This window comes from Suncus etruscus, chromosome 17 (genome assembly GCF_024139225.1).
Source record: "Suncus etruscus isolate mSunEtr1 chromosome 17, mSunEtr1.pri.cur, whole genome shotgun sequence".
NCBI lineage: Eukaryota > Metazoa > Chordata > Mammalia > Eulipotyphla > Soricidae > Suncus > Suncus etruscus.
Genome location: NC_064864.1, coordinates 65,509,131 through 65,522,520, shown reverse-complemented (window position 1 = coordinate 65,522,520; position 13,390 = coordinate 65,509,131). Strand labels below are relative to the sequence as shown.

Genomic DNA, 13,390 nt, shown 5'->3' with positions numbered 1-13,390 from the left:
AGTGTTTGGCCACCTGATGGCCTGATTCTGTCAGGAGGTGCCTGAGTCACAGGGATAAAAAGGTGCACATTTGTTGGCAGATGCTACTGAAGTTTGGAAATAGTAGGTTTAGAAAAGTGGTCTAAAAAGGAGCTCTAAAAAGGAGCCGGAACCATAGTACAGCCTTGCATAAAGTTAACCTGAGTTTAATCCCTGACATCTCATGTGGACCTCCGAGCACTGAGGAGTTGAGTCCTTAGTGCAGAACCATAAGTAAGCCCTAAGCATCACTGAGTATGGCCCCAAACAAAACAAAATAAAAAGTGGTCAGGGATAGGTTAAAGTCATACTGCAATTAATCATCACAAATTGACTTTTATTGATTTGTTTTCTGATAACTCCATTTGCTATTCCTTTAAGTTTGTTGGTGCAAGTGATATAAGTTTGTTATATGCCTGCCAAAGGGGTTTGGAAACTGATGGATGGAAGATCACACTGGTGGTGGAATGGATTGGTGTTAGAACATTGTGTCCTGAAGCAACTCCATTATAAGCAACTTTGTAAATCACAGTGTCTTAGTAAAAAAAAATTTTTTTTTGGGCCACACCCAGCGGTGCTCAGGGGTTACTCCTGGCTGTCTGCTCAGAAATAGCTCCTGGAAGGGGCCGGGCGGTGGCGCTCGAGGTAAGGTGCCTGCCTTACCAGCGCTAGCCTAGGAGACGGACCGCGGTTCGATCCCCCGGCGTCCCATATGGTCCCCCAAGCCAGGAGCGACTTCTGAGCGCATAGCCAGGAGTAACCCCTGAGCGTCACTGGGTGTGGCCCAAAAACCAAAAAAAAAAAAAAAAAAAAAAAAAAGAAATAGCTCCTGGCAGGCACGGGGGACCATATGGGACACCGGGATTCGAACCAACCACCTTTGGTCCTGGATTGGCTGCTTGCAAGGCAAATGCCATTGTGCTATCTCTCCGGGCCCCTTAGTAAAAATTTTTTAAAAAGTGGACAGGTGGGGCCAGAGAGATAGCATGGAGGTAGGGCATTTGCTTTGCATGCAGAAGGACAGTGGTTCGAATCCCAGCATCCCATATGATCCCCGAGCCTGCCAGGAGCGATTTTTGAGTGTAGAATCAGGAGTAACCCCTGAGCGCTGGCAAGTGTGACCCAAAAACAAAACAAAACAAAAAACAAAACAAGAAATAGTGGACAGGTGGAGCAGAAAGATAGTACAGTTGGTTCAGTCAGTCCCTGATATTCCAGAGGGTCCCCTGAATCCACCAGGAGTGATATCTGAGTACAGAGCCAAGAATTACCTCTGTGCATAGCCAGTGCTCCCCTTCCAAAGAGTGGACAGGGCCCGTTGAGATGGCTCAAAGGGATGGGCATGTTCTTTGTTTGTAGGAAGTCTGGGTTTGATCTCTGACACTCAGGAAAAATCCCTGAGCACTCATATGGGAGTAGTCTCTGAGCCCTGTAGGGTACAGCGCCAAATCTAAACAAACAAAATTAGCAGTCAGGCTCTCTACAAGAAGGTATCCTTCTTGGAGGCTGAGAATTTACTTTGCAAAAACGTTTTAGGTGATGCCATGGGGCAAGTCTTGGGGCTGCCCTTGGAGAACTCTGGGTCCAGAGCTTGACTAGCTTCTTTACAAACATTTATGTGGTAGGGACTGGAGCAATAGTGCAGTGGGGAAGGCATTTGCTTTGCATGCAGCTAACCCAGGTTTGATCGCCTGTATCCCAGATGGTCCCCAGCGCATCGCTAGGAGTGGTTCCTGAGTGCAGAGCCAAGAGTAACCGATGAGCACTGCCAAGTTTGGCCCAAACACCAAACAAACAAAACCCCCACAAAAACATAAAAACCATTTATGTGGGGGTCACTCAGGCAGCACTTGGCCTGCCTGTCTGGTATTTGGACCAGTGGCTAGGGACCACAGAGTTAAATCCAGTGGTGCCTGAACCAGAACCAGGCTGGTGCCAGTGTGGGCAGGTACGCTGGCACTTGAACATTCTCCCCAGTCCACTCTTTGGTTTTTCTCTTGAACTATCTGGAGCCGACCCCTAGCCCAGCTTCCAGGATGCCGCATTACTCAGTGTCAGACTTAGAACAGGTACATAGTCAGCAAACACAAATGGAGGTTTCTCAGCATTTTTCAGTGGACACAGTACAAAGTACACATTCCTTCTGGTTCTGAATCCGAATTAGGGCTGGAACACCAGTTAGCACAGAAACACCAGTTACCTGAGGGCCTCCTGGAGGTGATCATTTTGGGCTTTGTTTTGTTTTGGGGACATACCCAGTGGCACTCAGGGGTTACTCCTGGCTCTGTGCTCAATAATCACTACTGGTGGGCTTGGCTTCCCCCATTTGGGATGCCGGGGATTGAATCCAGGTTGGCCGCATTGTAAGATAAACTGCTCGACCCACTGTGCTATAGTTCTGGACTCAAGTGGTGATTTTTTTTTCCTTTCTTCAACATGTGCGTGTGTACAGAGAGGATGCTTAGTCATGGATTTTTGGAGGCCCCGGAGACAGCAAGTCTCCTGAATGCAGCTGTCCCACTCCCAGAACTGAGTCCAATTCACTATAGGTTCTCAGTAGCAGCTCTGTCATGTAGTGGTGGGCACTGGGGTTGGACCAGGGCCTCACATACACTACCACTTGGGCCACGTCCTCAGACCTGAAACCCTTTGAGGACATATTTAGTTATTTTTGTTGTTGTTATTGTTTTCTGGATTTCTTTTAGGTTAGTGTCGGGTGTCCGACCCAGGTCTCATGCCAATCTCGATCATATCCCTGCCCCCAAATTCAGAACCTTTGAAAGTATCGGGTAGGGGGGAGATGTTTTGGAAAGTGTAGCTGGGCTGAGAATGTACACAGAGCTAGGTGTCCATGGTCGCCTTGTACTGACCTTTCCCATATTGGGCCATGTGTGCCCACCTTGACATCTCCACAGAGCATTGTTCTCCCCATCCGATGGTGATAAAAGCAAGTGCAGGAGCCCAGCCCTACCCGCCTGCCCTGAGACCACACTGCCACCCCCTGGCAGGGCTCAGCTGGAGGAGCTGGGGCTGTAGGGAGCCATTTCTGGCCAAGGTGCAGGCCCAAAACAAGAATGAGGAGATAGGGCCCGGAGAGATAGCACAGTGGCGTTTGCCTTGCAAGCAGCCGATCCAGGACCAAAGGTGGTTGGTTCGAATCTCGGTGTCCCATATGGTCCCCCGTGCCTGCCAGGAGCTATTTCTGAGCAGACAGCCAGGAGTAACTCCTAAGCACCGCCGGGTGTGGCCCAAAAACCAAAGAAAAAAAAAAAAAAGAATGAGGAGATGGCCCGAGGGGTCACTGGCTTCTCAGGCTCCCCCAAAATAAACATTTTTGGAGCCAGAGCGATAGTACAGCTTTTGCCTTTCACGTGGCTGACCCAAGACAGACCTGGGTTCAATCCCCGGTGTCCCATATGATCCCCTGAACCAGGAGCAATTTCTGAGGGTAGAGCCCCTGAATGTCACCTGGTGTGGCCCAAAAACCAAAAAAAAAAAAAAAAGAAGGAAAGAGGGCCAGAGAGATAGCGTGGGGGTAAAGCATTTGCCTTGCATGCATAAGGTCAATACTTCGAATCCTGGGATCCCATATGATCCCCGGAGCCTGCAAGGAGCGATTTCTGAGCGTAGAGCCAGGAGTAACCCCTGAGCGCTGCTGGGTGTGACCAAAAAAAAGAAAGAAATACTTTTTGTTTTGTTTTTGATTTTTGGGATTCGAACCACTGTCCTTGTGCATTCAAGGCAAACCTCCATGCTATCTCTCCAACCCAAGAAACACATTTTTTTTTCCACACAGAACTGGCCCTCTCTGACTAGGGCATGTGCTCTGAGCCCTCAGTGGACATGGAACTGGGGGTGGGGGGGCTGTTCCTGGGTTCCTGGGCGTAGGTCCCCTGGGGACTGCTGAAGGTGCTTCCCTGGACCCACCCTGCAGTCACGGGGGCTCCCTCCAGATCAGGGGTCTTCAAACTACGGCCCTCGGGCCACATGCGGCCCGCAGAGGAGTCTGATCCAGCCCGCCAGCAGTGAGCGCTGTTTGGTTGCCAAGATACCTGCCAGCATATACACTCAGTGTATATCCAAATATCAGGAACCATGCACTCAAAATGGTAACCATCTTTGGTAGCACTTATGCCTGTGAACAGACTTTTTCAAGAATGAAACATCTGAAATCAAGATTAACTGATGCCCACTTGCATCACTTGTTACGGCTGGCAGTGACAAATATGGAACCAGACAATGACCATCTCATTAGCCAAAAGCAGGCCCATAGTTTCCATTGAAATACTGGTGCATGATCTGCTTATTTATAAATGGTTTTCATTTTATTTATATAAGATATGTGCAGTGTGAGTAGGAATTAGTAGCTCATATAGTCCGGCCCTCCAGCTCTCTAAGGGACCGTAATCCGGCCCCCACTTTAAAAAGTTTGAAGACCCCTGGTCCAGATCAAGGGAGCAGGTTCTGTAACTTCTTTTATTGGAGTGGGGGACACACCCCAGTGACTCTCAGAGGTTACTCCGGGTTTTGCACTCAGAAGTTGCTTCTGGCAGGATCAGGTAACCATATGGGATGCCGGGTTCGAAACCCAGTTCTGTTTCCGTCAGCCACATGCAAGGAAAACACCCTACTGCTGTGCTATCACTTCAGCCCCTGTTCTAGAACTTTGTATCTGGTAGAATTTTCTATCTCTCAAACTTTAACCCAGGTTGGCCGTGTACAATAGCAAATGTGCTATTGGCCCTGAAAAATGTTAGTTTTTTTTTTTTCCTTTTGGCCATACCCTGTGATTGCTCAGGGGTTAATCCTGGCTCTGTGCTCAGAAATTACTTCTGGCAGGCTTGGGGGACTATATAGATGCTAGGGATTGAACTTGGGTTGGCTGTGTGCAAGGCAAATGACCTCTATGTTGTGTTATGACTCCAGTCCTAAAATCTAAACTTTTTTTCTCATTTTTAATTTTTCTTTTCTTTTTTTTTTGGTCACACCCACCGGTGCTCAGGGGTTACTCCTGGCTCTATGCTCAGAAATCGCTCCTGGCAGGCTCGGGGGACCGTATGGGATACCAGGATTCGAACCACCGTCCTTCTTCACGCAAGGCAAATGCCTTGCTATCTCTCTGGCCCTCTCATTTTTAATTTTATTGAAACCATTGCGATTTACAAAGTCCTTCATAGTTGGGTTTCAGACCCACAATGAATCAGGGCCAATCCCACCACTAGTGTCCATCTATCTCCACCAATGCATCCCAAGCAGATTCCATACTACCCCTTGCCTCCCAGCCTGCTCATTTTAAGTTTAGATTGTTAAAGTTTGGGTCCCTTGATTTCATTGCTTGGCCTTTGGCTTAGATATTTAGTTCTATCCTTTTTTTACACCACCAATGTGCCTGAGACAGCTTGTCCCCTGGCCCCCATCCTTTCATATTTTTGTTTTCCTCCTCCACTTTTCCACTCCATTTCTTTTCTACTCCTCACTACTCTGGGGTCAAGGATGTAAAGTCTGAGTTTTTGAAACTAACATGAAAGCCTGGGTCTGGGATGATTGAGTTTTTTATTTGGGGCGATGCTCAGGAGTTAACTTCTATCTTTGCACTAATGGATCATTCCTGGCAGTACTTAGAGGACTGTATGGGAGGCCAGCGATCAAACACTGTTTGGGTTAGCCTCATGTAAAGTAAGTGCAGGTACCTGCTGTTCTTTCCTTCTGGCCCTGGGTTGTCTGTTTGGTACTAAGGATTCATTTCTCTCCTTCAACTGGGTAGAAGTTACTGGAGGATAGATTAGAAGCAAGGATATGGATCTATGCTTTTTTTTTTTTTTTTTTTTGGTTTTTCGGGCCACACCCGTTTGATGCTCAGGGGTTATTCCTGGCTAAGCACTCAGAAATTGCCCCTGGCTTGGGGGGACCATATGGGACGCCGGGGGATCGAACCCTGGTCCTTTCCTTGGCTAGCGCTTGCAAGGCAGACACCTTGCCTCTAGCGCCACCTCGCCGGCCCCTGGATCTATGCTTTTAATGTTCCTTGTCTTCTCAGAAATGATCCCCTATTTGTTCGACTTTAAACACACTTCAGGTTCATGCAGGGCTTGAGGACAGGAAACTGCTTCTCCTGCAACTGGGTGCTCTGTGGGGGTGTGGGTGGGGTACAGTCCAGCTGCTGTGGTGCCTGGATGCTTAATCCTGTCCCCGTGCACATCCTTCACCCAGCGTTCCTTCACAAGGCCAGGCTCACCAGCTCACAGTCCTGCCTGTGGCTGTCAGATGTAGGGCCCCGGGTCCAAACCCTACTGGCCTGCATTCCTGGCTCTTGGAATCAGAAAGAATTACAGGCTGAAAAGTTGCAGCCTGCAGCTCAACTGCCTCAACTTGAATTTTCTTTTTCTTTGTCTTTTGTTTTTGTTTTTGTTTTTGGAGGGGTTACACCTGGAGGCTCTCAGAGGTTACTCCTGGCTTTGTGCTCAGAAATCACTCCTGGCAGGCTTGGGGACCATATTGGATGCCGGGATTCGAGCCACCATCTGCCCTGGATTTGGCTGCGTGCAAGGCAAACTCCCTACCACTCTGCTATCTCTCCAGCCCTCAACTTGAATTTTCTATTTCTTATTTTGGGGGGTGGGGTCATACCAAGCAATGCTCATGAGTAATTCCTGATTCTGCACTCAGGGATCATTCCTGGTAGTGCTTAGGGACCCATATAAGATGCAAGGGATTAAACCCAGATTGGCTTCATGCAATGTAAGTGGCCTCTCCACTGTGCTAAGGCTTCAACCCTAGAGTTTTCTGTTTCCTTGGGGTCTCGTGGAAGGACTCTACTGTGACTTTGCCCTGTGACTGCGCTGTGTGCCCCCACCCTGAGCCTCAACCTGCTTTGGTTCTCTCTACCTCCTTCCATCTCTTCCTGGTGTGGCTTATGGAGGCTGAGGAGATGCTTAAAGGCTTGAGCTGATGTGTGGAAGGAAGCAGGTTCTGATCCCAGCTCTGCAGAGTCCCTGAGCGCTACTGGGAATAACTCCCAGCCTCCCATCTGGAGTAGCCCATGTACTCCGTGCACCACAGAAGTGATAGCACGGCCTGCCTGGGGACAGGATTGAGCATCCAGGCACCACAGCAGCTGGACTGTACCACACCCGCACCCCCACAGAGCACCCAGGTGCAGGAGAAGCAGTTGTCTTGTATGTGGCCAACCTAGATTCAATCCTCAGCATCCCATATAGTCCTCCAAGCCCTTCTGGGAATGATTCTGCAGTGCAGAGCTAGGAGGAACAAAAAAAGAAGAGCGTGATAGCCTTCTGGAAAACTTGAAGCCATTATATTTTTATGCTGCAATAGATTCAGGGTGATATTAAGAAAAGGAAGTGTTGGATTTCATAGTAAATGATTACAAACAGGGTCACCTCCAGCTGGGAACCCTCACAGGAATGGGATCTGCTTCTGGTGGCACCAATTTTCCTGGGCGCGTGCCTTCTTCCCCCTCCTCCTGGCTGCAGGAGGCCTTTCTTCTCTTCTCCCTCCTCTTCTTTTTCCTCTTCCTCCTCCCCTTCTTCCTATTCCTCCTCTTCCCCCCTCTTCCTATTCATCTTCCTCCTCCCCTCTTCCTCCTCCTCCTCTTCTTTCTTCTTCTTCTTCTTCTTCTTCTTCTTCTTCTTCTTCTTCTTCTTCTTCCTTCTTCTTCTTCTTCTTCTTCTTCTTCTTCTTCTTCCTTCTTCCTTCTTCTTCTTCTTCTTCTTCTTCTTCTTCTTCTTCTTCTTCTTCTTCTTCTTCTTCTTCTTCTTCTTCTTCTTCTTCTTCTTCTTCTTCTTCTTCTTCTTCTTCCTCCTCTTTTCACTTTTTATCTTTTGTTGGAATTGGCATCTGACCCAGGCAGTGGTTACACTCGGTGCTCTGCATCTCAACTCTCAGCCTCCCGAAATTGTTTTAAGTGAAAGCAACTGGTCTCTTACATGTATGTGTTTGAGGCGCAGTGTCCTAACTATCGTCTGTCTCTATGGCAGACTCAAAGTCTAGTTTCCGTCCGTCCCCACCCCACCCCACCTCCTTCCCCCCTGGAAGCCAGTGTTTGTTCTCGCAGTCAAAACGTTTGTTTCTGTTTGGTGTTGTTTGTTCTTTTGCTTTGTTTCTTCATCAGCCTCCTAGGATGTGAAGTCACGGGGAGTTTGTCTGTCAACTAGATTATCTGATGGCTGTCACTGGGCACAGACCCCAGGGCCACCTGATCTACTAGAGCCACTGACCCATCTTCTGTCATCTCCCGCATTTACCTGCTGGGTGGCTCATGATCAGTCTATTCCGTAGGGGAAAGAGAGTGAGGCTGGGCTTGTAGCACCCGGGTTGGCATCTGTCTTCGGGCAAACACCCAGGATGCCTTGCTGGTCTTCAACCAAGCACAGAGTCATCTGGGAGCTGGGAAGGAGTTTGGGGGTGGCAATGAGAGGAGAGGGGAGTGTGTGAGAGAGAGAGAAGGAGAGGGAGAGAGAGATTTAAATCTCTATACTGACCTTTAGGGATGTTTATTTCCCATGGATAGATACAAACACACATTTCCGGTCCATATTTGGTTGCATAGACCAGCCTCTCGGATCCTTCACACACACACACACACACACACACACACACACACACACACTCATAGATACACACACACACACACAGATACACACTCATAGATATACAGACCTTCCCCATAGAACTGTTTTTAGTTCTAATATTTGAAAAGTTGAGTTTGGGGGGGGGGGCCTGGGACTTAGGCAGGGTCTAAGGAGTATGCTTTTCCTGCCACAGAGCCCACTTTGAAAACCAGCATCACATGGTCCTTCCAGCACTGCCTGTGTAACTCTGGAGGCCCCCAACTTGCCAGAGCAGCTGGATCATCTCTGACCTGACTCCAGCTCCAAGCACATTCTTGACACATTGAACCCCTGAGCTATTTGACTGAGAGTGGCTGGACATGGTTCCTGGACCCATCGAGAGACTCACCCCAAACTCAGTACTCAGGCCTGTTGCATGTGGTTCCTGCCTGAGCTCCCACTGGCATCCACAGTGCCCCCAGGCTGAATGTAAGCCTGGCACCCCCCCAGAACCCCTCCCCATACATTCTCAGGCACCCACATCTGACGTGCTCCAGCACTGCAGCCAGGTGTGCACCTCTGGCCCCCACTTCCCCACCAGACTTTGCAACAACAAAGGCAGAGGAGAAAGAGACACAGTATTCAGTCATGCTGAATGTGGGTCCCATCCTCTGTCCTGTTGGGATCCCACCCTCTGCCTATGCCCAGGCAGAAGTTTTGGACCTCCTAGGGGCTATGCTCAGAGCTGGTATGTTTACAGGGGTGAATGGTGTGTGAGTTATTATGGAACACCCCAGGATCTCAGCAGAAGAGAGTGAGGGAAGGTGACACAGGGGTCCTGCAAGGAGAGATGGTCAGGAGAGACTCGCCTTTCCCTCCTGCTCCCCCAGATTTGGACATCTGGACTTCAGAAATGAGGAAAGAAACTTGTTGGCGCCATGGCTGAGTGGCAGGATACATCCTGTGCTGTGGGTCAGACTCTGGGTCCAGTTTCTACACCCCCTTTTTTATGCTCACCAGCACATTACTGTGTCAGTGATAGCCTCTGATTGCCCCATTCCAGGACCCAAGCCAGTTATAGGCAAGCACCGGATAAGCTGCGAGCCCTGACCTCTGGGCTTCTCCCCTGCACGAGCCGTAACTCATGGGACACCAGGAGAATCCGGGACCCTGCAGCCCCTCATATGGTCAGAAGGCACATGTGTCTACCAAGTGTGGGTGGTCTATGTGTGTTCATGTATGTGGTGGTCTGTGTGAGTATACATGTGTGTGCGTGTGAGGTGTGCACATGGTGGTTTGCATGTGTATGAATTGTGGTGTGTGTTGTTCATATGAGTGATGTGTGATGTGTGCGCATGTAGTGATGTTCATGTGTAAGCATCTGTGATCCATGATGTGGCATGTGCTGTTCATGCATATACTGTGTGAGCGCGTGCATGTGTGATACATGATGTGTGTGCTTGTGTGGTACGTGGTGTGTGTGATTCCTCCTTCCTGGCCTCTGCTGCTCACAGGGTGGGGTTCTGGTTTTCCACAGGAAGTATTGGGGCTTGCCCCCTATCCCATGGTCGGGCATGGTCGGCCCTGCTTTTGAAGAAGCTGTCAGTGGCCCTTCACTGTGCCCTGCTAGGTACCCCCACTGTCCTGGGTTGGTGGGATCTGTGCAGATTCAGGCAGCCCCTCCCTGTCCTGGGAGACCTCAGTGTGTGTGTGTGTGTGTGTGTCTGTGTAGGCTTTTTTTCTTCTGTCCATGAAAGGTGATGCGAGTGGTGACAGCTCAGAGCATTTTACACCTGCCTTCAGGGAGGGCAGCCAGGCCCTATGCGCCGTAATATAGTTCAGTTTGGGGTGGGGGTTGTGTGCCCTGCAGCATGGCTCCCACCTCATGGGAGTCCCTGGGCCCAGAGAGGCAGCCTGCCCTGGGCTGCCCTAAGCCCTCTAAGACAGCCCCAGCGTCCATTGAAGGGTGGCAAGCAGGGCGCCTTGCTTCACTGCACGCACTCAGTTGACTGACTCCTGAGGCTCCACTGCTGCATCGGGCCCAGAGCAGCTTCCCTGAGGCTGGGGCCTGAGCTGCTCTCTTGAGCTGAATCCCCTTGCAGATGGGGATCCCTTCAGGGGCCACCTGTGTAGGGGCTGAGTGGTGGGGATACATGGCCACTGCAATTTGGCTTTTCTGGAGATGAGCTGCATATTTTCTGGGAGCTTTTCTCTCTTCCTTCCTTCCTTCCTTCCTTCCTTCCTTCCTTCCTTCCTTCCTTCCTTCCTTCCTTCCTTCCTTCCTTCCTTCCTTCCTTCCTTCCTTCCTTCCTTCCTTCCTTCCTTCCTTCCTCCCTCCCTTCCTCCCTCCCTCCCTCCCTCCCTCCCTCCCTCCCTCCCTTCCTTCCTTCCTTCCTTCCTTCCTTCCTTCCTTCCTTCCTTCCTTTCTTCCTTCCTTCCTTCCTCCTTCCCTCCCTCCCTCCCTCCCTCCCTCCCTCCCTCCCTCCCTCCCTTCCTTCCTTCCTTCCTTCCTTCCTTCCTTCCTTCCTTCCTTCCTTCCTTCCTTCCTTCCTTCCTTCCTTCCTTCCTTCTTTCCTTCCTTCCTTCCCTCCCTCCCTCCCTCCCTCCCTTCCTTCCTCAGCTTGGTGCTCAGGGCTCTTCCCAGTAGGGCATACGTGGGACAGGATGCAGGAACCCCAGAGAGAAGGGCCTTGTTCTCAGTTTAAAGAAAACCCCAAGGCTGGGCCTTTCCCTGGGGCTGGCCTCTGCAGTAGCAACATAATTTAGGCTTAAAGGACACGAGGGTTTTCCCACCCACATGAGAATCCCGCCCGGCCACAAGTGACATTCTCAGTATTGCTGGAACTTTCCACCAGGGAGCTGGGTTACTGTAGGAAGTGAAGGTGGCCAGAGAACCAGGGTTGGGTCTCTGAACTGCAGAATGACCTGACAGTTTAAGATCTCAGAGAGAGCAGGAGTGAGACTCCCCCAGCATGCTGTGCCTGAACCCTACACAGAGGAAAGCACCTTCCTCTTAGCCTCTCCCTTCTCCTGTCCTGAAGGGGAGGGAAGAGATGGGGCACCGTGGTTGTGGTCAAAGGGCCTGCCTGAAGGAGCCAGTTCTTTGGGAGCTGATTGAGGAGTGAGGCTCCCGCAGGCTCTTGGCCTCCACCCCACCACCACCACCTTTCCGATGTGGTCTTGATCCTCACTGGCTGAAATGCATGAGTCCAGGCCCGGCTGCCATCTTGTGGTGCTCCTTCTTGCCAAAATTGTCTCTCCACTGCCCTGCTCTGTAGAGAAGGAAGCTGCTTGGCCTCTTGGCACAGTATTGGGTGTGGGGCCCAAGTTCTGGTCTCCCAGCAATACTATACCAACAGCCAAGCAGGCGCCTTCAGCTGGAGACTGTCAGAATGTGGCCATATGGTTTTGGTTTGTTTTGGGGGCCACACCCAGCGAATCACTCCTGGTGGGCTTGGGATACTCTATAGGATGCTGAGGATAGAACCCAGGTCAGCCGCACAGAAGGTACTCTCAGCTGTGCTTTGGCCAGGCAGTGACTGTTCTTAAAAAGCCTCTTGAGGGGCCGGAGAGATAGCATGGGAGGTAAGGCGTTTGCCTTTCATGCAGGAGGTCATCGGTTCGAATCCCGGCGTCCCATATGGTCCCCCGTGCCTGCCAGGAACAATTTCTGAGCCTGGAGCCAGGAATAATCCCTGAGCACTGCCGGGTGTGACCCAAAAACCACCAAAAAAAAAAAAAAAAAAGCCTCTTGAGCTGGTGTGGGGTTCTGTGTTGAGTGAGGAGAAGTGTTTTATTAGAGAAGAGAACATAACTCATGGGACATTAGACCATGCCCAGCAGTGCTCTGGGATCACTCCTGCCAGTGCTCAGGGATCACTCCCATCAGTACTCAAGAATCATTCCCGTTGGTGCTCAGAGCATCGAACCTGGGTCAGCCCTGTGCAAAGCAGATACTTGAGAGGGAGAGAGAAAGGAAAGGAGAGAGGGAGTGAGGGAATGAGAGACTGCAGTTCACATGGTGTGAGATGAGAGAAATAGAGAAAGGGAAGAAGGGCAGGTAGAAGGCTCTGGTGCTGGGAGGGAGCTTGCAGTCCAGGGGATTGAACCTAGAACCTCACATATGCTAGGCAAGTGCTCTCAGAGGACGCCACATCCCTGGCTCTTGCTGCATAGTGATTTTCATGCACCTGGTCAGTAAAGATATGGTAGGTGGATGGTCCCGACCTGCCCAGCCTTGTCATTCAGACTCTCCCTCTTCCCCCCTTAGATCTTCAACCTCATGAAGTACGACAGCTACAGCCGCTTCCTCAAGTCAGACCTGTTTCTTAAGCACCAACGCGCCGAGGAAGAGGAGGATGACTCGCCCGATGCCCAAACAGCAGCAAAAAGAGCTTCGAGAATTTATAACACATGAGTTTTCTCACCCCCACCACACCCCCCGCCCCTCACCCCAACCCCGAGCTGCAGGACTGGGCACATGGAGCATGAAGGGAAAGAACCCCCCTTTCCGGAAGAGGCACAGGGCTTAGAAACACTTCCTTCTTCCAGGACGGAGATGCACAATGGCCCTCGGAGGGAATGAGTGTGTCATTAATGCTTGCCCAGTGCCTTGTGCATGATGCTAATCTTAAAAGTAGTTTTGACATTCTAGTTTTCATACTCACACATTCACCGAAGCAAGAGAGAGACCAGAAACTAAGGAGCATGGAAGTTAATTAAATATCTTTTGAGGTCACAGACATGCAGCCTCCTTAGACCCCAAAGAGCTTTTGGCCTGTGCTGTGGGAAGGATCAGGCTGGAC

At 50.5% G+C, this 13,390-nt stretch overlaps 1 protein-coding gene across 1 annotated transcript in view; it reads left to right on the top strand.

Moving 5' to 3' along the window:
- RGS10 (regulator of G protein signaling 10) overlaps positions 1-13,092 on the top strand; it is a 48,696-nt gene extending 35,604 nt beyond the window's left edge. Inside the window, exon 5 of the mRNA XM_049764532.1 lies at positions 12,856-13,092. Coding sequence (XP_049620489.1) covers positions 12,856-13,002 — 147 coding nt within the window. The 3' untranslated portion in view covers positions 13,003-13,092. The remainder of the gene's footprint in view (positions 1-12,855) is intronic.
- The last annotated feature ends 298 nt before the right edge of the window (positions 13,093-13,390 follow it).